The following is a 26,174-nucleotide window of genomic DNA, read 5'->3' on the forward strand; positions in this document are numbered from 1 at the left end:
AATGAAGCAAATCTCCCTACACTCAGGCTCAGAAAGATCTTTTGTCAGCAGACATAATGGAAGGAGAGCTAGAGATGGTGATTAATAACCTATTACCGCACAAATCTCCCGGCCCGGATGGGTACACTGGGATATATTTCAAACTCCTCCAAAATGAGATTACCCCATCTCTTCTTGAACTTTATGGTAAACTTTTCCCAAACACTCCCTCATATCCCTCATTTTCTCACGCATTTACAACTCTATTACCCAAACCAGGCAAGGACACTGCCTCGGTGGAGGCAAATAGACCCATCTCCTTATTAAATACTGATTTTAAAATATTTGCAAAAGTCATGGTCAATAGGCTTCAGAGCATACTCCCTGAGCTAGTAACTCATCACCAGGTATGCTTTGTCCTAAGTCATTACTCGGTAAAGGCAATACGAACTGCTCTTGTCGCTTCTAATTCCTTGAATCCTAACTGTAAGCTGCTAAGCTTAGATACTCATAAAGCTTTTGACACCGTAGTTTGGCCTCATCTGTTTCGGGTCCTTGAGAAGTGTGAATTCGCCCCTTCATTTATACAAATGCTTCATTATCTTTACTCCTCGCCTACCACCTCTTTAATTGTTAATGGATTACGTGGCCCTTCAATAAACATACAGAGAGGTAGACGTCAAGGCTGCCCCCTCTCACCTTTATTATTCAATTTGGCAATAGACCCACTCTTTCAAATCCTGCAAACTTCACCTTCATTCCAGGGAATTCAAATTGGTACTGCAGAGGTGCGTCACTCGACATTTGCAGACGATGTTCTATCATATATATCTAACCCCCAGCACTCTCCACCCGCTATCCTGAATATTTTGAAAGACATTGGACAAGTCTCGGGCTTCGAAGTGAACATGTCTAAGTCTATGGGCTTGTTTTTGAAACCTGGAGTTGTCCATCCATCGTGGCATAAACATCTACCGTTGTCATGGGCCAGGTCCCACGTCACATGTTTAGGAATACAACTGCCAAAGTCGCCATCGGCTCTTTATTGTTTTAACATCACTAAAGCAATCTTTTCCATCGCGGCGGAGCTTGAGGGGTGGGGCCATCTCCTGTTATCTTACTTGGGTAGGGCGAGTTTAATAAAAATGGTAACCTTCCCACATCTACTTTATTTGTTTCAGTCCATACCACTTCTGTTAACACAACGGGACACTTTAAAGATTAATACTTTATTCAGGAAATTTCTTTGGAAAGGTAAACGTCCTAGAATTGCCCTGGTGAAGTTATAGCAGACCAGAGACAATGGAGGTATTAATTTTCCACATTTAAAATACAACCATACATCTATTTTGTGATATTTACGCGACTGGTTACATAGTAGTAATATTTATACGGATTCATTTCTAGACAAACAATTTTTGGCAAAGGGTAACTAAATTAGCTGCTTACATCAACATGATGCAGAAATTGGGCAGGAGATACGGGACAACCCACTATTATGGTCTACGAGAAAGGTGTGGCATATACTACGTCACCAAAACAATTTAAATTTGTATAAATCTTTGTTTCTGCCATTTCTGACCAACCCAAATTTTCAAAATGGATTAGCATCCTTTCCCTTTATATTATGGTGGAGGAAGGGAGTAAAGAATGTAGGTAGTATTTTAGAACCTTCATCTGACCGTCTGTTACATTATGGCGGAGGGATGGAGTAAAGGATGTAGGTAGTATTGTAGAACCTTCATCTAAGCATCTGTTACATTATGGTGGAGGGAGGGAGTAAAGGATGTAGGTAGTATTGTAGAACCTTCATCTAAAGAGTCTGTTACATTATGGTGGAGGGAGGGAGTAAAGGATGTAGGTAGTATTGTAGAACCTTCATCTGAGCATGTTACATTATGGCGGAGGGAGGGAGTAAAGGATGTAGGTAGTATTGTAGAACCTTCATCTGAGCGTCTGTTGACAATTGAGCAGGCCAGAGAAAATACCCAGTACTTCGAAAATTCCCTCTGGCATTTTTCCAGGGGCAACACTACGTAAGTTTGGTTATTAGGGACTTTTCAGATCGGGATTGGCAGAATACAACTGATATTATGTTCCGATCCAATCCACCGGTTCTATTTCTTGGCACTACACTATTTTAAGAAAGCAAATAATCCATGAACAGGTCACATCGGGGGTTAGTCAGTGGTCGTCCTCTTTTCCCTCATTGACATGTGAAGATTTGCTTAAGAATCTCCGCAGTTGTTGTAAATTATCGCCTGCAGTGCAATACCAAGAGATGTTCTTGAACATTTTTCCTTAGTCCTATTTCACACCCCATAGGCAGTATCTGGCAGGGATGACCTCCCATAACTGTTTACGATGCACGTCCCCTCAAGCGGACTTCCTCCATTGTTTCTGGTCTTATCCTATGTACGTCAATTTTGGCTTTCAGTAAGAAAATTATCTTTGGATCATCTAGTCAATTACATTCCACTCAGTGCTGAGTGGGCAATATTCGGGATGCCTACTACACAAAGGATAGCCAAGGGGTGTAGGAAATTATTGTTGGCTATAAGCGCTGCTGCCATGAAAGTAATACTACAAAATTGGATCTCTACGTCTCCGCCATCCTTACAGATGTTTAATAACAAGCTGTTCCATGTTTATAACATGGATTGGATTGAAGCATCACTGCATAAGGAACGCTTCATTCTGCCTTTTTTTATGCAATGGTGCTAAAATAGGATTTTGGTTATCTACCGGTAAATCCTTTTCTCGCAGTCTGTACAGGATGCTGGGGTCCATATTAGTACCATGGGGTATAGACGGGTCCACAAGGAGCCATTGGCACTTTAAGAGTTTAATAGTGTGGGCTGGCTCCTCCCTGTATGCCCCTCCTACCAGACTCAGTCTAGAAACTGTGCCCGAGGAGACGACATACTTCGAGAGAAGGAATTACACAGATAGTGGCGAGATTCATACCACCTCACACAAACATGAAAATCCGGCCAACATGCCGGAACAACCCAGCAACAGCTGAAACAGTAAATAACGCAGAACTTACCTAGGAACCAGGTAACACTGAACTATAAAACCAATGCAGGAAACGAAGCGCTGGGCAGGCGCCCAGCATCCTCTATGGACTACGAGAAAAGGATTTACCGGTAGGTAACCAAAATCCTATTTTCTCTAACGTTCTAGAGGATGCTGGGGTCCATATTAGTACCATGGGGATGTACCAAAGCTCCCAGTACGGGAGGGAGAGCGCGGAGGCTCCTGCAACACTGCCTGACCAAACTTGAGGTCATCAGAGGCCAAAGTATCGAACTTGTAAAACTTGGCAAACGTGTTCGACCCAGACCAAGTAGCTGCTCGGCAGAGTTGTATCGCCGAGACACCCTGGGCAGCCGCCCAGGAAGAACCCACTTTACGAGTAGAGTGGGCCTTTACGGATTTCGGACACGGCAATCCTGCCGTGGAATAAGCATGCTGGATAGTGAACCTGATCCAGCGTGAAATCGACTGCTTAGAAGCAGGACATCCAAGTTTCTTTGGATCATAGAGGACAAACAGAGAGTCACTTTTCCTATGACGAGCCGTCCTCTTCACGTAAATCTTCAAAGACCTCTCTACATCCAAGGCCTTTGAATTAATTGAGGAGTCAGCAGCCACTGGCACCACAATAGGCTGGTTGATGTGGAAAGCCGACACAACCTTAGGCAGGAACTGTGGACGAGTCCTAAGTTCCGGAAAATCATGGAAAATCAGATAGGGGCTTTTACAAGATAAAGCCCCCAATTCCGACACATGTCGCGCAGAAGCCAAGGCCAACAAGGTTACCGCCTTCCACGTGAGAACCTTGAGATCAGCCTCCTGTACAGGCTCAAACCAAGCAGATTGTAGGAACTGCAACACCACATCCAGATCCTATGGAGCCGCAGGCGCCACAAAGGGAGGCTGAATATGCAAAAAGGTCTGAACCTCAGGAAGAACAGCCAATTGTTTTTGGAAGAAGATGGACAAAGCAAAGATCTGGACCTTGATGGAGCCCAGTCTCAGCCCCATATCCACCCCTGCCTGCAGAAAAAGGAGAAAACGACCAAGTTGAAACTCCACCGCCGGAAACTTCTTGGTCTCACACCAAGAAACATATTTCTTCCAAATGCGATGGTAATGCTTAGACGTTACTCCCTTCCTGGCCTGTATCAGGGTAGGAATGACCTCACTCGGGATACGTTTCCGAGCTAAGAACTGGCGTTCAACCGCCATGCCATCAAATGAAGCCGCGGTAAGTCTTGATAAGTGAACGGCCCCCGCAGAAGCAGATCCTCCCGAAGAGGTAAAGGCCGTGGATCTTCTACCAGAAGATCCAGCAGGTCCGCGTACCAAGCCCTCCTTGGCCAGTCCGGAGCAATGAGGATTGCCAGAACCTTCGTTCTCACGAGTTGAAGAACTCTTGGTATCAGAGGAAGTGGAGGGAACACATACACTGACTTGAACACCCAAGGTGTTACCAGTGCGTCCACCGCCACTGCCTGTGGGTCTCTCGACCTGGAACAGTACCTCTGTAGCTTCTTGTTGAGGCGGGAGGCAATCATGTCTATGTGAGGAACCCCCCACCAACCAGTTACCTCCTCGAACACCTCCGGATGGAGGCCCGACTCCCCAGGATGGAGATCGTGTCTGCTGAGGAAGTCTGCTTCCCAGTTGTCTACGCCCAGAATGAAGATTGCCGACATCGCCACCGCGTGCCTTTCTGCCCATACGAGGATATTTGACAACTCTGCCATGGCAGCTCTGCTCTTCGTTCCACCTTGTTGGTTTATGTAGGCCACTATGGTCACGTTGTCCGACTGCACCTGAACAGCCCGATCCTGTAGAAGGTGTGCTGCTTGTAGAAGGGCGTTGTCAACGACACTGAGTTCCAGAATGTTTATTGGGAGAAGTGACTCTTGAGCCGACCATCGTCCTTGAAAGGTTTCCCCCAGAGTGACCGCTCCCCAACCTCTTAGACTTGCATCTGTGGTCAACAGGATCCAGTCTTGAATTCCGAACCTTTGCCCTTCCAGAAGGTGTGGAAGTTGCAGCCACCAGAGGAGTGAAATCCTGGCTTTCGGAGACAGGCGTATCCTCTTGTGCATGTGTAGGCGAGAGCCCGATCACTGGTCCAAGAGGTCCAGTTGAAAAGGTCGAGCATGAAACCTGCCGTACTGCAGAGCCTCGTAGGCGGCAACCATCTTCCCCAGAAGGCGCATGCACTGATGAACCGATACCCGGGTAGGCCGTAGGTCATCCCGGACCATTGTTTGAATCACCAACGCTTTCTCCGCCGGGAGAAAAACCCTCTGCACTTCCGTGTCGAGGATCATTCCCAGGAAAGACAGCCGCCTTGTCGGCTCCAGATGAGACTTCGGAAGATTCAGAATCCAACCGTGCTTCCTGAGCAGCTGTGTCGTGAGTGCGATGGACCGCAACAACCTCTCCCTGGATGACGCCTTGATCAGGAGATCGTCCAGATATGGCATTATGTTCACGCCGTTTGCGGAGAACCATCATCTCTGCCAACACCTTGGTGAAGATCCTTGGTGCTGTTGAGAGGCCAAATGGCAGCACCTGGAACTGATAGTGATCGTCCATCAGCGCAAACCTGAGATAAGCCTGATGCGGCGCCCAAATTGGAATGTGGAGGTAAGCATCCTTGATGTCCAGGGACACCAGGAACTCCTCCTCCGACAGCCCTGAAATGACAGCTCTCAGAGATTCCATCTTGAATTTGAACTCCTTGAGATAAAGGTTCAATGACTTTAAATTTAGAATAGGCCGTACCGAACCATCCGGTTTCGTTACCACAAAAAGGTTTGAATAATAACCCTTGTTCCGTTGCTGAAGAGGGACCTGAACAATGACCTCTGACACCACCAATTTCCTGATAGCTTCCAGAAGAATTGTCCTGTCCGCCAGCAGAGCTGGTAAGCCTGACTTGAAAAAACGGTGAGGCGGGGGCTCTTGAAACTCCAGTCTGTACCCCCTGGACACTATATCCAGAACCCAGGGGTCCAGACCCGACGACACCCAGAGGTGGCTGAACTGCTTGAGTCTCGCCCCCACCTGACCTTCCTCCAGGCCTAGCTGTCCACCGTCATGCGGAGGACTTAGGGGTATCAGAAGCGGGCTTCTGGGTCTGGGAACCTGCGGGAGCGGGTTTCTTTCCCTTGGCACGCCACCTCTGAAGAAGGTGTTCGAAGGCTTATTCTTTCTAGACCTCGTGGCCCGAAAAGACTGACGTGTTAGATGAAAAGGGCTTCTTCGTAGCCGGTGCAGCTGAGGGGAGAAAGGAAGACTTACCCGCGGTAGTCGTGGCAATCCACCTGTCAGGAATCGGCGCTCTGCTGCGTCTTACTTACCAGCGCGCTGGTGTACAGGCCTCTGGAGGTCATGGCCCCAGTTGCGGCTGCATGGATGCGCTGACTGCGAGTGTCATCTCCTGTGTCGCTGAGTACCCCTGAGTCTGGCCCTGTGTGTGTATTCCGCTGTGTGCCGGTGTCTGGCCTGTGTGGACGTTGCCATGGCACCTGCACTCAGCTGATCCCGGCATCCAATCCAGCGCTGTGCTTCCAGCCAGAGTTCAGTGACCAATCACTGCAGAGCAAGGGGTATAAGTTCCAGTCCGTGGCTCACTCACATCACCTCGGACAACAAGTCACATACCGTGTGCCTAGTTCTCCTGGTTCCTGTTTCCAGCGTTCCTCTGTGGTTATCTTCATTGTTCTAGTTACCATTCCTACAACTCTCCTGTTACTCCGGACTCCAGCCACAGCCAGCCACAAACTCATCAGCAGTAAGAGACTCTCCTCAGGTGTCATTTCATTACCTTACCTGTGCACTTCGTTATCAGCATATCATCTGTGCATCTCAGCAGTTATACCAACTTATTGCTTAGAGACTGTCTCCTGCTTGTGCCTAGTGAGGCTACCTGGACTTGTGCTATATAGAGACTGGATGTTTCTGAGACATATCGGAGTTCTGCTTTCAAAGTTATCTTTTCCTGTGTTATACCGAGACTGTGTGCTATCAAGTACTATTGGATTTTAGTTTATATCATCTGCCTTCAGTATTTGTTGTTTCATATTTTCTTTGCAAGAGACTTCAGTTATTCGGATTCAGTTACCAATCATTGTCATTACATTACCGGTTTTCTGTTCACTCAGTGTTATCCCATCTGCTTTGTTATAATAAACATCAGCGCCTATGCGCAGGACTTTTATATTTGCCTCCACGTTTTATCCATCACACCAACACTGACCCACTAGCGCCCCCGCCGGGGACAGACAAACCCAGAGACCTGACAGTACACATCCAGCGCCTCCCCAAATAGAGCCTGACCTTTGTACGGAAGGCCTTCCACACACTTCCTGGATTCCACGTCAGCAGACCAGTTGCGCGGCCAGAGACCTCTGCGAGCCGAGACTGACATGGAAGAGATCCCTGCAGCCATGGAACCCAGGTCCTTCATGGAATCCACCAGGAACCCTACAGAATTCTGAATATTACCCAAAAACAAATCAACGTCACCTTTGTCCAGCGTAGACGATTCCTCCTGCAGACTGATCGACCACCTGGCAATAACTTTAGCAATCCAAGCACAGGCAATAGTAGGCCGCAATATAGCCCCCGAAGCCATGTAAATGGATGTCAGCGTAGCATCCACCTTGCGATCTGCCGGGTCCTTTAACGCGGTAGATCCCGGGACCGGTAAAACTACCTGTTTGGACAGCCTGGATACAGAGGCGTCGACTATCGGCGGGGACTCCCACCTCTTCCTATCCTCCTCTGGGAAGGGAAAAGCCACCAACACCCTCTTGGGAATCTGGAATTTCTTCTCCGGAGTTTCCCATGCCTTTTCAAAGATAGCATTCAATTCCTTGGATGCCGGGAAGGTGAGGGGGGTCTTCTTATTATCTGTAAAGAAGGCCTCCTCCAACTGTTCCGGAGCTGTGTCTGAAATGTGTAAAACCTCCCTAACAGCCTCAATCATCAACTGCACCCCCTTGGCAAGTGATGCCGTCCCCCGCAACACATCCCCATCACCGTCTGCAGCGTCAGAGTCAGTGCCCGTGTCATCCTGCATAATTGCCTGCGCACGTTTGTGAGAATGTACCGCCGGGGACCCCGAGGAGGCAGTATCAGACCATACCCCCATAGAGGACTGGAGGACCTGAGTGGCGTGCTCAGTCCTAGCAACTCTATCAGATATCTGAGAAATAGTCCCCCTCAGAGAGGCTAACCATTCTGGCTCTCTAGCAGGGATCTGCGCTAAAACTGTGCAATCCTGATTACATGGTATGGAGTCCTCCTGGGAGGACAAATCCTCTGCAGCATATGACACATTGTCCCTAGACATGTTACCACACACACAAACACACACACACACACACACACACACACACACACACACACAACACCCCACAAACACAGAGGGTATTATGCAGGCAGAGTTCCCCACCAAGAAAGGCAGAGAGACACAGAGATTGGAGCCAACCCACACACAGCGCTTTATAGGCAAAGGGAGTCCCTTCCCAGCGCTGACTGTGTCTCTTAATAGGCGACACAGCCTATTATGCAGCCTCCTCTCCCTTCTACAGCCCCCTGGTACCATCCAGACTGCTGGAGAAAGCTCTGGAGGGACCTGGATCCAGTGGAAAGCGACTGCAGGCAGAGAAAATGGCGCTGAGCGCTGCTGGGTCCGCTCTGAGGAGAAGCTCCGCCCCCTTCAATGGCGCCGGCTTCCCGCTCTCAAGATTATACTGGCCTGGAGGATTCGGCTGACCTGGATCCGCAGACCCCGACATGCAGGAAACGACCAGTGCAGGCCCAGGGCGCTCCCCCCCAGCGCCGCACAAGGTACCGCTGAGCCTTCCAGGAGCGCGGTTTGGACCGCGCTCCTAACCCTCTAGCCGCCCACTTCACACTGTCCCCCTGCTTGCAAGAGGGGACAGTGACTCACTCGCCATCTTCAGCTTCTGAGGGGGTGGCGGCCGGCTGCCGGGGAGAGCGTTCCCCTACGGCGGGGCGCTATCGGTACCCTCTGGAGCTAGTGCCCGGTCAGCGGGAGCAGTGGCTCAAGACCCAGCGGGCAGACACTGCTCCTCCCCCCCCAGTCCCACGCTGCACGGAGGCTGTCGCCAACAGCCTCCCTGTAAAATAAAAAACTGAAAAAGAAATAAACTCATTTACTAAGAGAACTCTGTAGAGCTCCCCTAGCTGTGACCGGCTCCTCCGGGCACATTTTCTAAACTGAGTCTGGTAGGAGGGGCATAGAGGGAGGAGCCAGCCCACACTAATAAACTCTTAAAGTGCCAATGGCTCCTGGTGGACTCGTCTATACCCCATGGTACTAATATGGACCCCAGCATCCTCTAGGACGTTAGAGAAGTATTGTCCCGGCCATTTAGAGTCTGGACTTCTTCTGCAGGAGATGCATTGCTGGACGTGATCCGTGCATTAAGGATCTACGTAGATGGTACCAGTGTCATCAGAGAAGCAGATTCTCTTTTCATTTTTCTATGGATTTCAATGACCTGCTGGTAGGCAGACACTGGCAAGATGACTTCGAATGACGAAGCATATTTTCAAGCTGATCTCCCTGTTCCGGCTAATGTCTCTGTTCACTCTACTCGTAGGGTAGGTCCTTCATGGACAGCACAATGTGGTGCTTAAACAGAACAGATATGTAAGGCAGCCATCAGGTATTCCAGTTACACGTTTTTTTAAGACATTGTGCCTTGGATACCTTTGCCTCTCACGATGCTGAATTAGGGCGAAGGATTCTCCTGAGCATCTGGAGCATCCCCACCACTAAACTGCTTTAGGAAATCCCATTGTTATCCTGTGGATAACCTGTGGACCCTGCCGGAGAAATATACGTTATGGTAAGAACTTACCATTGGTAACGGTATTTCTCCTATGTCCACAGGTTCCACAGGGATCCCACCCTGACGCACCCGATTTGAGGATCCTTTTTTACTCACTAAACCTCTTCCTTCTTGTACGGAAGGGTGTGCATGTGTGTTCTTCTTGCCTGATTAGGGCTCTACATGATGCCCCTGCCTTGAGCTTTGGAATACAACTGATTTGCGTAAGACAGGGGGCGGGGATATATGGACGGGCCCGTTGCATGCTGGGAGGCCGGAGAGCATTGACTTATTGGTGCAAATCCGCTGTCGCTCCATCATATCCCATTGTTATCCTGTGAAACCTGTGGACTTAGGAGAAATGCCGTTCTCAACAGTAAGTTCTTACCATAACGTATACATTGCTACAGCAGAATAGGTGTGGAACAAGGTACTTTACATGCAATACACCATATAATTCACTGCAATCATCATCATCTGCTAGGTTATAATCCACTCTTCCACCAGTGACGTGCGGTGGGGTGAGGCAGAGCCTTTCCTGTCATACTAACGTTTGTGCCAGAGTTTTGACTGTATAAAGTATATGAAAAATACAAAGAATATGTTTGAAATATCTTCTTTGCATTATTCTAATAATTTTTATAGCCAAAACTGTGGAGTAAAAAGTCTATGGCAGGTGAGGAGCCTAACTTTTATGCTCATCTCTGATTAAAACTCACCAAATTTCCAAGAGTTTATACTGCTGCACCTGTGTATAATGCCCAGATGAATCATTTGGCTCATATATTGCATGCAAATCTGGCTCTGGTGCTAGCCAGTGCCTCCTCAGCCATTTACCTCACCGCACGTCCCTGTCTTCCACCATCATCAGTGTGTTACCTCTATTCTCTCAATAGTAATAAGGATGATGTGTGTACGGTAAGTATGATCCAGAGAATTACATATCAGAATCTATACAGCTGCCTCCATACTTCTGCTTCTCATGTGTGTGCTTCTGAAAGCAGTGAACATCTGAGTGAGAGTGCAGGGAAGACAGCAGAGTCTGATGAGAAAGACATTGGTTCTGCCTTTGCAGGGATGTACCAAACCTGTCACCCTGTAAGTATATAAAATAATAAATAAGAGGGGTGTGGTCCGAGTCCATCCAGATGTGCTTTCTGGAGCTCTCCTCACTAAGTGGCTTCTTATCTACGCTACCTGATAGCTCTCAGCCGCCGCTGGGACCAAGACCCAATCTATTAAGTTCCCCACTCCTCCTGTCCTAAAGCCTCTCGCTCGGCTCACTCTTGGCACCGTCACTGCCGCAGCCTAGTGACGCCACTGAAGCCACGGGCTGTATTCTGGGGCTAAGTGCGCCCAGTCTTTCCTGCATGCTCCGACCACCTGACTTGGCTTTTGCCTCAGGTGGGAGCAAATGCTTTCCCGCTACTGCTGGGGACAGAACAGGCTGCTCACAGTCACCGGAGCCCAGCAATTATATTGGGAAGTGAGGTGGCTGCCATTTTGGATCCTGGTGCCAAAGCCATCGCATGCTTTGCCTTCAATAAAGTTTAAAATTGATATAAGCTGCTACATGACGACTGGACCGGGGTCACTACACTAAATTGAAGCATTTGCCTGGAGGTGAAACTACCTTCTATTTATATGGTACCACTATAATCTACTTCCTCTCAGTCTACATGCAGAGCCCAGTATCAAGTATCGTCTGAGTACAGCTCATTAGACTCTTAATTGATTACAACCTCACAGTATATTATTTGGTGGATTTATTCACTGAATATATTTTGCCATTTGTGTCTCTCTGTGCTGAGTACTTCACGTCTGTGATCACGCTGACCTCTAGTGGAATTTCTCGCTCATTACTGTGTTATTTGAGTTGCATTACATCAGGTTTACTTGAAATTTTGGCTTGCATACCCCCCGTCACCCCGACTAAGGGGTATATTCAATTAGGGTCAGATCCATTCCGACATGCATTTGTCGGAATGGATCCGACAACCCCTATTCAATCCCATCTCAATTCGACTTTAATAAAAGTCGAATTGATACGAGACCTGTGAGCGGAGGAGAGGGGGAAGACCAGTGGGGACAGCGCTGCAGAAGGATGTCTCACAGCCGCCAGATCTCACGGCAGTGTCCACCCGGCTCCAGCAAGCGTGACCTCACTTACTGGAGCCGGGTGGATGCTGCCGTGAGCGGCTGTGACAAATCCTCCTGCAGCGCTGTGCTGTAGCGCTGCTCTCCCCTGTCTGCCCACGGCTCTCCCCCGTTTCTCCCCCCTCTCCTCCTCTAAGGTCCCTCATCTCAGTCTGACATTTTTTTATGTCGGGCTGAGATGGTCGGAAACGGGGCCAAATCCTGTCGAATTTGGCCCCGTTTCCCTCAAAAGTACGTGAATCGGCAGCTATACCGCCGATTCACGTACTATTCGACAAGTCGTATTCCCCGACTTGTCGAATAAAAATAGCGGGGACTGAATAGGCCGAATCACGATTCGATCCTAAAAAGTCAAAAACTGCCGTCTTTTCGACAGACGCCAGCTTTCGACCCTAACTGTATATACCCCTAAGAATTTCATTTTGAACGGAGTCATCTTGATGTAACCTCCTGACAGCGTACTACTGCTCCTTTTATTTATAGATCGTTGGTATTTTCCTATCTCTGAGTGGTCAGTCTCTTTGTAGCCGGCTTACCATGCCTCTAAAAAAGGTTAAAAGGTACCAAATCGGCCCCACCTGTCCATCTCTTTGGTACCTCGAATTCAGGTGGTCCTTCTGAGACCGCTACATCATCTGCTTCTTCTTGTAAATGCACAGCCCAGCTGTAATGGCTGAAGACGTCTTAATACACTCTAGATGGTCCTGTTACTCTACGCTCTATACATTCTCTGTTATTTACATTTAAGGACTGAAATAACCTCAGAACTTAACTCTAATATTCAAGCTTTGAGGTCCGATATCAGTGAGATTGGCACTAGTACAGACTAAGATGAAAGATTGTTGCGTCTCACAAAGATCTGATTTCAGCACATGACACCCTTCAGGAAGACCAGGGGCCAAATGTAATAGAGTGAGAGATTCAGAAAGTGAGAGATTTGGTAAGGTTTTTCAGTTTATTTTAAAGTGGCAATCATTTACACTGCAAAACCAGGTTGGTCTTACTGTGTAAATGATTGCCACTTTAAAATAAACTGTAAAACCTTACCAAATCTCTCACTTTTTGAATCTCTCACTCTATTACATTTGGTCCATGCTCTCTATTCGTGATAAAGTCATTGATTTAGAAGACTGGTCTCGGAGAAATAATATCAGAATAATGGGCATTCCGGATTCTGTTACAAATGCTGAGCTTTATGATTATGCCATGGACCTCATTCAGAAACGTTTACCGAAGGCTTCTGCCGTGGACCTTCTTACTGATAGGATCCATAGACTCCCAAAGTCCTAACAGGCCTCTATCCAAGCACTGAGGGACACTCTGCTCAGGGTCCACTTTTTTCATATTAAAGAACACATTCTACAGGCTGCTTTGTTTTCCTCATCCACAGCTGAGTGTCTGGATAATCTGCAGCTATCTCCGGATATTTCTTCTGTGACGCTGGCCAAAAGGCGTCTATTCCACTCAAGGACATGTGCAATACATATGGGGCTTTCCTACTAAGATTATTGTAATGCAAAACGGCGCCTTCGCAGTGATACCTTCACCTGAGGATGGCCCTGCTGTTCTGAAAGAGTGGGACACTCCTGTTGACAGTCCTTCATGACACTTTACCTAAACCAATCCCGGAGGCGTTGTCTTCCGTCTCAAAGTAATATGGTAAAGGACTAAGACTGTTGCAGACACTCTGAGAATCTGTTTCCTACTATAACATGTGACAACTGGGACTAAGTTACTTGGCATGGATCTATTTTTGGGCCAGATTTATTTGTTCTTGTTATGGGTATAAAACATATTTTTTTTATCTTTATTTCCTGTGCTATTTAATTGCTATAATGTATACGATCTGATAATCTTTCCACTGTTACTTTTAGTTATTCCTTTCCATAATGCTTAGGTGTTCAGGCAAAGCATGACTGATTCGTCTAACATCCTGTTGCCCTTATAACGGTGTTGGTAGAACCTAAATTGGATATCAGGCTATGTTCTTGGCCTTTACATCCTTTGGATACATTGACATTTGATATTTCTTTGTACAATTGTTACTATGATGACTATATTTTGCACTCTCGTATGGCTACTTGGGGTAGTCGGTGGGTATCTCTTTTAGGCCCGACTGCCACCTTTTTCCGCCCTTTCTGTCACGGTACACTAGTGACGGAATCTCTAGCTCCTTTATGGACGCTATTTCTGTTTGTCTCCCGTTTTTGTTCCCTATTTTATTTATTTTTTCTGTTATTTGATAGTTTGAAGTATGCACCCCCCCTCTATTCTCTATTGGACTTTACACTGATGATCCTAGAGGTTTCATATCATAATCTGATATCTGTCTATCAACGGTGACGTTTTTAAGTCTTAATGTAAAAGGTCTCAATTCTCGCCGTAAGAGATGTCTTGCACTAAAATATTTTGCTGACCAGAAGGCGGAGGTGGTAGCCATTCAGGAGTCACATGTTCCACTGCACTCTCCCCCTCAGTTTACCAATAACTACCCAACATGCTATATCTCCTGTGGTGTAGCCATCCTTTCTAACAGATCCTGCCCCATTCACCTGGAAAGCAAGTGGGTGGATTGCAATGGTAGATATTGGATTCTAGTTGGGATAGTTCATTATACATATGTCCCCCTCACTTCTCTCTATGCCCCTAATGCCAGAGAGCCCCGATTTCTTTAAAAAAAAATTCAAAAGCTATAAGAAATTGCACTTCTCCTTATGGGAGATGTTACTCTTGCTCCAGACCCTCGTCTTGATAGATCCTCCACTACTGATGAACAGGCCGGTAATGTCGCCCGTTCCATAGCTTCCTCACCCTCCCTTTATTAGCTGAATTTGACCTCTATGATACTCGGAGAATTAGACATCCAGGTGTGTGTGATTATACTTATTACTCTGCTGTACACAGGTCATATTAGAGAATAGACCTTCTTCTAGGTCGTTACAATTGATCCCTCGCATTGATATATTTCTGTATGGGGTGATATTTTTTAACTACTTTTTAGATGCCATTTTGTCCATGTGTAACTCCATTTTGTATATGTATGACCTCATTGCTTTATATATGGACATTTTATTAGGATTAGTGAGAAGAATATACACAGATTTTAGGCTGGCTGATTATTATAGATATATGTTCCTGTTATCAGTATCTCAGATGGAAACTGTCTAGTAAGATGGTTGGGGTATTGTATTCATTAGTAGGTGAAAGGGGACAGTTGTCCAGGATAAGATAAATGATGTTATACTGAAGGACTACTGCACCCAGCATCACAGACCCTGAATGTAATATCTGGTAAGACAATGTTAGCGTATCCTTGCAGGGTATAAAGCCTAGACACTTACACATAGCAGGTTAGTTCCGATTGAAGCTGGTTCTGTCTGCAGCGGATACAGACTTCTATAAACCCACCTCAGTTTAATAAATTCAGACAGAGTTATTAAAAAGGGACCCTGGGGGCGACTGAACTATATTGTTTAAACTACATAATCGATGACTATCATCTGGGACAGATCTTATAACATCTGAGATAAGAGCTGAGTATTCTAATTTGTTCTTGCTATTATTGTAACAGAGTGTAACTTGTTATTTGCAGGTTTTCTTTGTTGTAACTTAGAGAAATAAATGTTTATCCTTTATAAAATGTCCTGCGTCAGTCTCCATATTTATCACATTGTATGCCAGAACCTGGTCACTTGAGTTTTTCTACCGACAACAATTTCATGGTCTGATCCCACCCCTCTGATATGGTCCTGGTCGTCTTTTCCCGCTACTCCTCCTTCACCACCTTGAAGATTGCAGGATTATATATTAATGGATGCTGAAGGCACCATAATTTTGCAAGAGGCATTGTCCACCTACTTAGACGTGAACGCTTCTGAAGATACTTCCATTACTAACCATTGGGGTGCCCTTAAGGCCATGGATCAGAAGCCAGAGAAGGCAGTCATCCAAGTGCCAGGGGACAGGTAATCAGTAGAGAAGGTGCAGGATTCTGAATGCAGGTTTCCATAGACAAGCTCAATAAATGTATTATGTACCTAAGGCGACGGTAGCAAGACTCAGATGCTGCCAACTCAGTAACAGGAGCCGCTCATTAGCCAATTCCCTGAGGCCGGCTGTTACAGGAGCATGTGGATACAGGACACGGGCTGCACCAGATATTTCCTAAGCATTGTGTCACGTGGCATGAGGAACCCCGAGCCTGTGCCCCAGCAAGTACCCGCACCATGCCACAAATAATACACATCCATAGCGTACATAATATAGCATGTAATACCATAGGCAGAGGTACTGCTAGCACACAGTATGGCTGCTGGTGACACACAGTGACATAATGTGAGGGGAGAGCAGGAGTATAATAGGGGCTGATGGCTCCTGATGTATGAGATACACCAGAGAGTGTGGGGAGGAGACTGGTCAGATCTCTGGGCTGGTAACACAGTGACATGATGTGAGGGGGAGAGCAGGAGTATAATAGGGGCTGATGGCTCCTGATGTATGAGATACACCAGAGAGTGTGGGGAGGAGACTGGTCAGATCTCTGGGCTGGTAACACAGTGACATGATGTGAGGGGGAGAGCAGGAGTATAATAGGGGCTGATGGTTCCTGATGTATGAGATACACCAGAGAGTGTGGGGAGGAGACTGGTCAGATCTCTGGGCTGGTAACACACAGTGACATGATGTAAGAGCAGGAGTATAATAGGGGCTGATGGCTCCTGATGTATGAGATACATTAGGGAGTGTGGGGAGGAGACTGGTCAGATCTCTGGGCTGGTAACACACAGTGACATGATGTGAGGGGGAGAGCAGGAGTATAATAGGGGCTGATGGTTCCTGATGTATGAGATACACCAGAGAGTGTGGGGAGGAGACTGGTCAGATCTCTGGGCTGGTAACACACAGTGACATGATGTGAGGGGGAGAGCAGGAGTATAATAGGGGCTGATGGTTCCTGATGTATGAGATACACCAGAGAGTGTGGGGAGGAGACTGGTCAGATATCTGGGCTGGTAACACACAGTGACATGATGTAAGAGCAGGAGTATAATAGGGGCTGATGGCTCCTGATGTATGAGATACATTAGGGAGTGTGGGGAGGAGACTGGTCAGATCTCTGGGCTGGTAACACACAGTGACATGATGTGAGGGGGAGAGCAGGAGTATAATAAGGGCTGATGGCTCCTGATGTATGAGATACACCAGAGTGTGTGGGGAGGAGAGATCTCTGGGCTGGTAACACACAGTGACATGATGTGAAGGGGATAGCAGGAGTGTAATAGGGGCTGATGGCTCCTGATGTATGAGATACACCAGAGAGTGTGGGGAGGAGACTGGTCAGATCTCTGGGCTGGTAACACACAGTGACATGATGTGAGGGGAGAGCAGGAGTATAATAGGGGCTGATGGCTCCTGATGTATGAGAAACACCAGAGAGTATGGGGAGGAGACTGGTCAGCTCTCTGGGCTGGTAACACACAGTGACATGATGTGAGGGGGACAGCAGGAGTATAATAGGAGCTGATGGCTCCTGATGTATGAGATACACCAGGGAGTGTGGGTAGGAGACTGGTCAGCTCTCTGGGCTGGTAACACACAGTGACATGATGTGAGGGGGGAGAGCAGGAGTATAATAGGGGCTGATGTCTCCTGACTCCCCCACTGGGAAAATACATATTCCTCATTAGTTTGTACAGAGGAGGGTGTAGGATTAGAGATTGCTGTAGTGACTGAGCAAGGAGAATATGTGACTCTTTTCTGTAATAAGTGATTATTACTCACCTGTGATGATATCTGTAGGGATTTCCTCCTCCTTACACTGCTGATCACCCCTCACATACATCTCTTCTTCTCCCTCTATATCTTCTACCTTCATATCAGTCACATCCGTCTCTTCTTCTCCCTCTATATCTTCTGCCTTCATATCAGTCACATACATCTCTTCTTCTCCCTCTATATCTTCTGCCTTTATATCAGTCACATACGTCTCTTGTTCTCCCTCTATATCTTCTGTTTTAATATCAGACAGACGTTCTTCCTAAAAAAAAACACGAAAAAACACTATAATGACATTTGCATACAGTCATATTAAACTGAGGTGAAACAGTAAAAATAAGATTTTACTTACCGATAAATCTATTTCTCGTAGTCCGTAGTGGATGCTGGGGACTCCGTCAGGACCATGGGGAATAGCGGCTCCGCAGGAGACAGGGCACAAAAGTAAAAGCTTTAGGATCAGGTGGTGTGCACTGGCTCCTCCCCCTATGACCCTCCTCCAAGCCTCAGTTAGGATACTGTGCCCGGACGAGCGTACACAATAAGGAAGGATTTTGAATCCCGGGTAAGACTCCTACCAGCCACACCAATCACACTGTACAACCTGTGATCTGAACCCAGTTAACAGCATGATAACAGCGGAGCCTCTGAAAAGATGGCTCACAACAATAATAACCCGATTTTTGTAACAATAACTATGTACAAGTATTGCAGACAATCCGCACTTGGGATGGGCGCCCAGCATCCACTACGGACTACGAGAAATAGATTTATCGGTAAGTAAAATCTTATTTTCTCTGACGTCCTAGTGGATGCTGGGGACTCCGTCAGGACCATGGGGATTATACCAAAGCTCCCAAACGGGCGGGAGAGTGCGGATGACTCTGCAGCACCGAATGAGAGAACTCCAGGTCCTCTTTAGCCAGGGTATCAAATTTGTAGAATTTTACAAACGTGTTCTCCCCCGACCACGTAGCTGCTCGGCAGAGTTGTAATGCCGAGACCCCTCGGGCAGCCGCCCAGGATGAGCCCACCTTCCTTGTGGAATGGGCCTTGACAGATTTAGGCTGTGGCAGGCCTGCCACAGAATGTGCAAGTTGAAATGTGCTACAAATCCAACGAGCAATCGTCTGCTTAGAAGCAAGAGCACCCAGTTTGTTGGGTGCATACAGGATAACAGCGAGTCAGTTTTCCTGACTCCAGCCGTCCTGGAAACCTATATTTTCAGGGCCCTGACAACATCTAGCAACTTGGAGTCCTCCAAATCCCTAGTAGCCGCAGGTACCACAATAAGCTGGTTCAGGTGAAACGCTGACACCACCTTAGGAAGAAACTGGGGACGAGTCCGCAGTTCTGCCCTGTCCGAATGGACAATCAGATATGGCTTTTGTGAGACAAAGCCGCCAATTCTGACACTCGCCTGGCCGAGGCCAGGGCCAACAGCATGGTCACTTTCCATGTGAGATATTTCAAATCCACAGATTTGAGCGGTTTAAAATGTGATTTGAGGAATCCCAGAACTACGTTGAGATCCCACAGTGCCACTGGAGGCACAAAAAGGGGGTTGAATATGCAATACTCCCTTGACAAACTTCTGGACTTCAGGAACTGAAGCCAATTCTTTCTGGAAGAAAATCGACAGGGCCGAAATTTGAACCTTAATGGACCCCAATTTGAGGCCCATAGACACTCCTGTTTGCAGGAAATGCAGGAATCGACCGAGTTGAAATTTCTTCGTGGGGCCTTCCTGGCCTCACACCACGCAACATATTTTCGCCACATGTGGTGATAATGTTTTGCGGTCACCTCCTTCCTGGCTTTGACCAGGGTAGGAATGACCTCTTCCGGAATGCCTTTTTCCCTTAGGATCTGGCGTTCCACCACCATGCCGTCAAACGCAGCCGCGGTAAGTCTTGGAACAGACCTGGTACTTGCTGAAGCAAGTCCCTTCTTAGCGGCAGAGGCCATGAGTCCTCTGTGAGCATTTCTTGAAGTTCCGGGTGCCACGTCCTTCTTGGCCAATCCGGAGCCACGAGTATAGTTCTTACTCCTCTACGTCTTATAATTCTCAGTACCTTGGTTATGAGAACCAGAGGAGGGAACACATACACCGACAGGTACACCCACGGTGTTACCAGAACGTCCACAGATATTGCTTGAGGGTCTCTTGACCTGGCGCAATACCTGTCCAGTTTTTTGTTCAGGCGGGACGCCATCATGTCCACCTTTGGTCTTTCCCAACGGTTCACAATCATGTGGAATACTTCCCGATGAAGTCCCCACTCTCCCGGGTGGAGGTCGTGCCTGCTGAGGAAGTCTGCTTCCCAGTTGTCCACTCCCGGAATGAACACTGCTGACAGTGCTATCACATGATTTTTCGCCCAGCGAAGAATCCTTGCAGTTTCTGCCATTGCCCTCCTGCTTCTTGTGCCGCCCTGTCTGTTTACGTGGGCGACTGCCGTGATGTTGTCCCACTGGATCAATACCGGCTGACCTTGAAGCAGAGGTCTTGCTAAGCTTAGAACATTGTAAATTGCCCTTAGCTCCAGTATATTTATGTGGAGAGAAGTCTTCAGACTTGATCACACTCCCTGGAAATTTTTTCCCTGTGTGACTGCTCCCCAGCCTCTCAGGCTGGCATCCGTGGTCACCAGGACCCAGTCCTGAATGCCGAGTCTGCGGCCCTTTAGTAGATGAGCACTCTGCAGCCACCGCAGAAGAAACACCCTTGTCCTTGGAGACAGGGTTATCCGCTGATGCATCTGAAGATGCGATCCGGACCATTTTTCCAGCAGATCCCACTGAAAAGTTCTTGCGTGAAATCTACCGAATGGAATCGCTTCGTAAGAAGCCACCATTTTTCCCAGGACCCTTGTGCAATGATGCACTGACACTTTTCCTGGTTTTAGGAGGTTCCTGACTAGCTCGGATAACTCCCTGGCTTTCTTCTCCGGGAGAAACACCTTTTTCTGGACTGTGTCCAGAATCATCCCTAGGAACAGCAGACGTGTCGTCGGAAACAGCTGCGGTTTTGGAATATTTAGAATCCACCCGTGCTGTCGTAGAACTACTTGAGATAGTGCTACTCCGACCTCCAACTGTTCTCTGGACCTTGCCCCTATCAGGAGATCGTCCATTTTCTTTGAAGAAGAATCATCATTTCGGCCATTACCTTGGTAAGGACCCGGGGTGCCGTGGACAATCCAACCGGCAGCGTCTGAAACTGATAGTGACAGTTCTGTACCACGAACCTGAGGTACCCTTGGTGAGAAGGGCAAATTGGGACATGGAGGTAAGCATCCCTGATGTCCCGGGACACCATATAGTCCCCTTCTTCCTGGTTCGCTATCACTGCTCTGAGTGACTCCATCTTGATTTGAACCTTTGTATGTAAGTGTTCAACTATTTCAGATTTAGAATAGGTCTCACCGGGCCGTCTGGCTTCAGTACCACAATATAGTGTGGAATAATACCCCTTTCCTTGTTGTAGGAGGGGTACTTTGATTATCACCTGCTGGGAATACAGCTTGTGAATTGTTTCCACTACTGCCTCCCTGTCGGAGGGAGACGTTGGTAAAGCAGACTTCAGGAACCTGCGAGGGGGAGACGTCTCGAATTTCCAATCTGTACCCCTGGGATACTACTTGTAGGATCCAGGGGTCCACTTGCGAGTGAGCCCACTGCGTGCTGAAACTCTTGAGACGACCCCCCCCCCACCGCACCCGAGTCCGCTTGTACGGCCCCAGCGTCATGCTGAGGACTTGGCAGAAGCGGTGGAGGGCTTCTGTTTCTGGGAATGGGCTGCCTGCTGCAGTCTTCTTCCCTTTCCTCTATCCCATGGCAGATATGACTGGCCTTTTGCCCGCTTGCCCTTATGGGGACGAAAGGACTGAGGCTGAAAAGACGTTGTCTTTTTCTCCTTTATACGGCAATACTTCCATGTGCCGTTTGGAATCTGCATCACCTGACCACTGTCGTGTCCATAAACAACTTCTGGCAGATATGGACATCGCACTTACTCTTGATGCCAGAGTGCAAATATCCCTCTGTGCATCTCGCATATATAGAAATGCATCCTTTAAATGCTCTATAGTCAATAAAATACTGTCCCTGTCAAGGGTATCAATATTTTCAGTCAGGGAATCCGACCAAGCCACCCCAGCGCTGCACATCCAGGCTGAGGCGATCGCTGGTCGCAGTATAACACCAGTATGTGTGTATATACTTTTTAGGATATTTTCCAGCCTCCTATCAGCTGGCTCCTTGAGGGCGGCCCTATCTGGAGACGGTACCGCCACTTGTTTTGATAAGCGTGTGAGCGCCTTATCCACCCTAAGGGGTGTTTCCCAACGCGCCCTAACTTCTGGCGGGAAAGGGTATACCGCCAATAATTTTCTATCGGGGGAAACCCACGCATCATCACACACTTCATTTAATTTATCTGATTCAGGAAAAACTACAGGTAGTTCTTTCACACTCCACATAATACCCTTTTTTGTGGTACTTGTAGTATCAGAAATATGTAACACCTCCTTCATTGCCCTTAACAAGTAACGTGTGGCCCTAAAGGAAAATACGTTTGTTTCTTCACCGTCGACACTGGAGTCAGTGTCCGTGTCTGTGTCGACCGACTGAGGTAAAAGGACGTTTTAACGCCCCTGACGGTGTTTGAGACGCCTGGACAGGTACTAATTGGTTTGCCGGCTGTCTCATGTCGTCAACCGACCTTGCAGCGTGTTGACATTATCACGTAATTCCTTAAATAAGCCATCCATTCCGGTGTCGACTCCCTAGAGAGTGACATCACCATTACAGGCAATTGCTCCGCCTCCTCACCAACATCGTCCTCATACATGTCGACACACACGTACCGACACACAGCACACACACAGGGAATGCTCTGATAGAGGACAGGACCCCACTAGCCCTTTGGGGAGACAGAGGGAGAGTTTGCCAGCACACACCAAAAACGCTATAATTATACAGGGACAACCTTTATATAAGTGTTTTTCCCTTATAGCATTTTAATATATATAGTCATATCGCCAAATAAGTGCCCCCCCTCTCTGTTTTAACCCTGTTTCTGTAGTGCAGTGCAGGGGAGAGCCTGGGAGCCTTCCCACCAGCATTTCTGTGAGGGAAAATGGCGCTGTGTGCTGAGGAGAATAGGCCCCGCCCCCTTTTCGGTGGGCTTCTTCTCCCGTTTTTCTGAGACCTGGCAGGGGTTAAATACATCCATATAGCCCCCAGGGGCTATATGTGATGTATTTTTAGCCAGAATAAGGTACTATCATTGCTGCCCAGGGCGCCCCCCCCAGCGCCCTGCACCCTCAGTGACCGCTGCTATGAAGTGTGCTGACAACAATGGCGCACAGCTGCAGTGCTGTGCGCTACCTTATGAAGACTGAAAAGTCTTCTGCCGCCGGTTTCTGGACCTCTTCACTTTTCGGCATCTGCAAGGGGGTCGGCGGCGCGGCTCCGGGACGAACCCCAGGGTGAGACCTGTGTTCCGACTCCCTCTGGAGCTAATGGTGTCCAGTAGCCTAAGAAGCCAATCCATCCTGCACGCAGGTGAGTTCACTTCTCTCCCCTAAGTCCCTCGATGCAGTGAGCCTGTTGCCAGCAGGACTCACTGAAAATAAAAAACCTAACAAAACTTTTACTCTAAGCAGCTCTTTAGGAGAGCCACCTAGATTGCACCCTTCTCGGCCGGGCACAAAAATCTAACTGAGGCTTGGAGGAGGGTCATAGGGGGAGGAGCCAGTGCACACCACCTGATCCTAAAGCTTTTACTTTTGTGCCCTGTCTCCTGCGGAGCCGCTATTCCCCATGGTCCTGACGGAGTCCCCAGCATCCACTAGGACGTCAGAGAAATATCAGTGTATAAAACACACAGCTGCTCTACAGATCATATAGTGACAGTCACTTTGGTATATTGGTGAGACCCTAAATCCCACCTACCTGATCCTCCTGTGGGGTCCTGTGATTCACCTCTGTACAATCCTGGGAATACAGAGCACGGGGACATCTCTCTGGGGTATCTCTGTTACTGGGTCCATCTGTAGGAGACACACAGTGACTGAGTACAGTGTATATATGTGATTATCAGATGGTGTGTGTATATAGGGGGCCCCCAAACCTGCTCTCCCCTGTACAATACATGACAGTCTCCTCTTACCCAGTGATGTTAGGGGCCGGTGATTCTCCATCATCACGTCCTTGTACAGACCCCTGTGTTCCTCTATATACTCCCCCTCCTGCATGGAGACATAGACAGTGACATCCTGACACCTTATAGGAACCTGACACACACAATGATACATCCTCTGGTGTTACTGCATAATGCCCCATTCCCGGCAGTCGCCTCTCCAGTCATCACCCAGACACATCCCCTGGTGTTTCTGTATAATACCCCATTCCCAGCAGTCACCTCTCCAGTCATCACCAGGACACGTCCCCTGGTGTTACTGTATAATGTCCCATTCCCAGCAGTCACCTCTCCAGTCTTCACCCGGACACATCCCCTGGTGTTACTGTATAATGTCCCATTCCCAGCAGTCACCTCTCCAGTCATAACCCAGACACATTCCCTGGTGTTACTGAATAAAGTCCCATTCCCAGCAGTCACCTCTCCAGTCATCACCCAGACACCTGGTGGTACTGAATAATGTCCCATTCCCAGCAGTCACCTCTCCAGGACACGTCCCCTGGTGTTACTGTATAATGCCATATTCCCAGCAGTCACCCCTCCAGTCAAAATCCAGACACGTCCGCTGGTGTTACTGTATAATGCCCCATTCCCAGCAGTCACCTCCCCAGACATCACCCAGACACATCCCCTGGTGTTACTGTATAATGTCCCATTCCCAGCAGTCACCTCTCCGGTCATCACCCAGACACATCCCCTGGTGTTACTGAATAATGTCCCATTCCCAGCAGTCACCTCTCCAGTCATAACCCAGACACATCCCCTGGTGTTACTGTATAATGCCCCATTCCCGGCAGTCACCTCTCCAGTCATCACCCAGACACATCCCCTGGTGTTACTGAATAATGTCCCATTCCCAGCAGTCACCTCTCCAGTCATAACCCAGACACATCCCCTGGTGGTACTGAATAATGTCCCATTCCCAGCAGTCACCTCTCCAGTCATCACCAGGACACGTCCCCTGGTGTTACTGTATAATGTCCCATTCCCAGCAGTCACCTCTCCAGTCATCCCCCGGACACATCCCCTGGTGTTACTGTATAATGCCATATTCCCAGCAGTCATCTCTCCAGTCAAAATCCAGACACGTCTGCTGGTGTTACTGTATAATGCCCTATCCCCAGCAGTCACCTCTCCAGACATCACCCAGACACATCCCCTGGTGTTACTGTATAATGCCTTATTTCCAGCAATCACCTCTCCAGTCATCGCCCAGACACGTCTCGTGGTGTTACTGTATAATGCCCAATTCCCAGCAGTCACCTCTCCAGTCATTGCCCAGACACGTCACCTAGTGTTACAGTATAATGCCCCATTCCCAGCAGTCACCTCTCCAGTCAGCAGCTGAATGATCTTGTTGGTGAGTTCCAGGAGCTTCTGGTCATTGTGTCTCTTATGTATCAGTGAGTGAGGTGGAGGCACCGCGATGGAGCACTGGGTCCTGCTTAGTCCACCTGACACACGAGGATGGCTGCTGAGTGTCTCACACTCACCGGATGTCTTCTTCACTATAGTGTAATCCTGCGAAATGAGGGAGACATCAATATCACTGTAAATATTCCCAGATAACCTCACCTCCCCAGTCATGTCCTGTAATAGATATAAGTGATGTCACTGTGACGCTCCCAGATCCCCTCACCTCCCCAATCATGTCCCTGTATTATTACTATAGATATAGAGGGAGAGAGCGCATAAAGTTTTATAAGGTTTTATTACAATTTAAAAAATATAAAAAAGTTTTTCCTTAATTGCAATATTAATACATGCATATATTACTAAAGTGCTAATTAAACCAATCAATCTATATTCATTGTGCTGCTAACACATATAAATCATTAGTCATCCGTTAATATCGAGTCCACTTAGTCCATAGATTTAAATTTGGTGACAACTGCCACTCAGTATCAAACACAAGTTCCAGAGTCCCTTTTGTGTTTACTCAAATTGATACTTTGTAATTATGTCCCACACATGAGAGAATCACTCATAGAATTGAACTGTGGTATTTAGAATGAATATATGCTGCAGCATTAATTAAGTTTTACTCTGAAAAGCCATTCATCTGTAGGTTTCACATGTGCTGATTATTTTTTGGTGTGCGTAAATTCACTTAACCAAGTGTTGCATCAGATTTTGCAGAAATATTTTATATGGTCTGT

General features: G+C 47.7%; 1 protein-coding gene across 2 annotated transcripts in view; it reads right to left on the reverse strand.

Moving 5' to 3' along the window:
- The window catches only part of LOC135056976 (zinc finger protein 271-like), a 79,143-nt gene that overhangs the window by 29,916 nt on the left and 23,053 nt on the right, over positions 1–26,174 (reverse strand). For both annotated transcript variants that reach the window (XM_063962791.1, XM_063962790.1), the window contains exons 2-5: positions 25,345–25,536; positions 23,986–24,064; positions 23,769–23,866; positions 17,814–18,069 (exon numbers count right to left, since the gene is read on the reverse strand). In XM_063962791.1, the coding sequence (XP_063818861.1) occupies positions 17,814–18,069; positions 23,769–23,866; positions 23,986–24,019 (388 nt within the window). In that variant the 5' untranslated portion in view covers positions 24,020–24,064; positions 25,345–25,536. The remainder of the gene's footprint in view (positions 1–17,813; positions 18,070–23,768; positions 23,867–23,985; positions 24,065–25,344; positions 25,537–26,174) is intronic.

The sequence above is a fragment of the Pseudophryne corroboree genome, chromosome 3 (assembly GCF_028390025.1).
Source record: "Pseudophryne corroboree isolate aPseCor3 chromosome 3, aPseCor3.hap2, whole genome shotgun sequence".
NCBI classification, from domain to species: Eukaryota; Metazoa; Chordata; class Amphibia; order Anura; family Myobatrachidae; genus Pseudophryne; species Pseudophryne corroboree.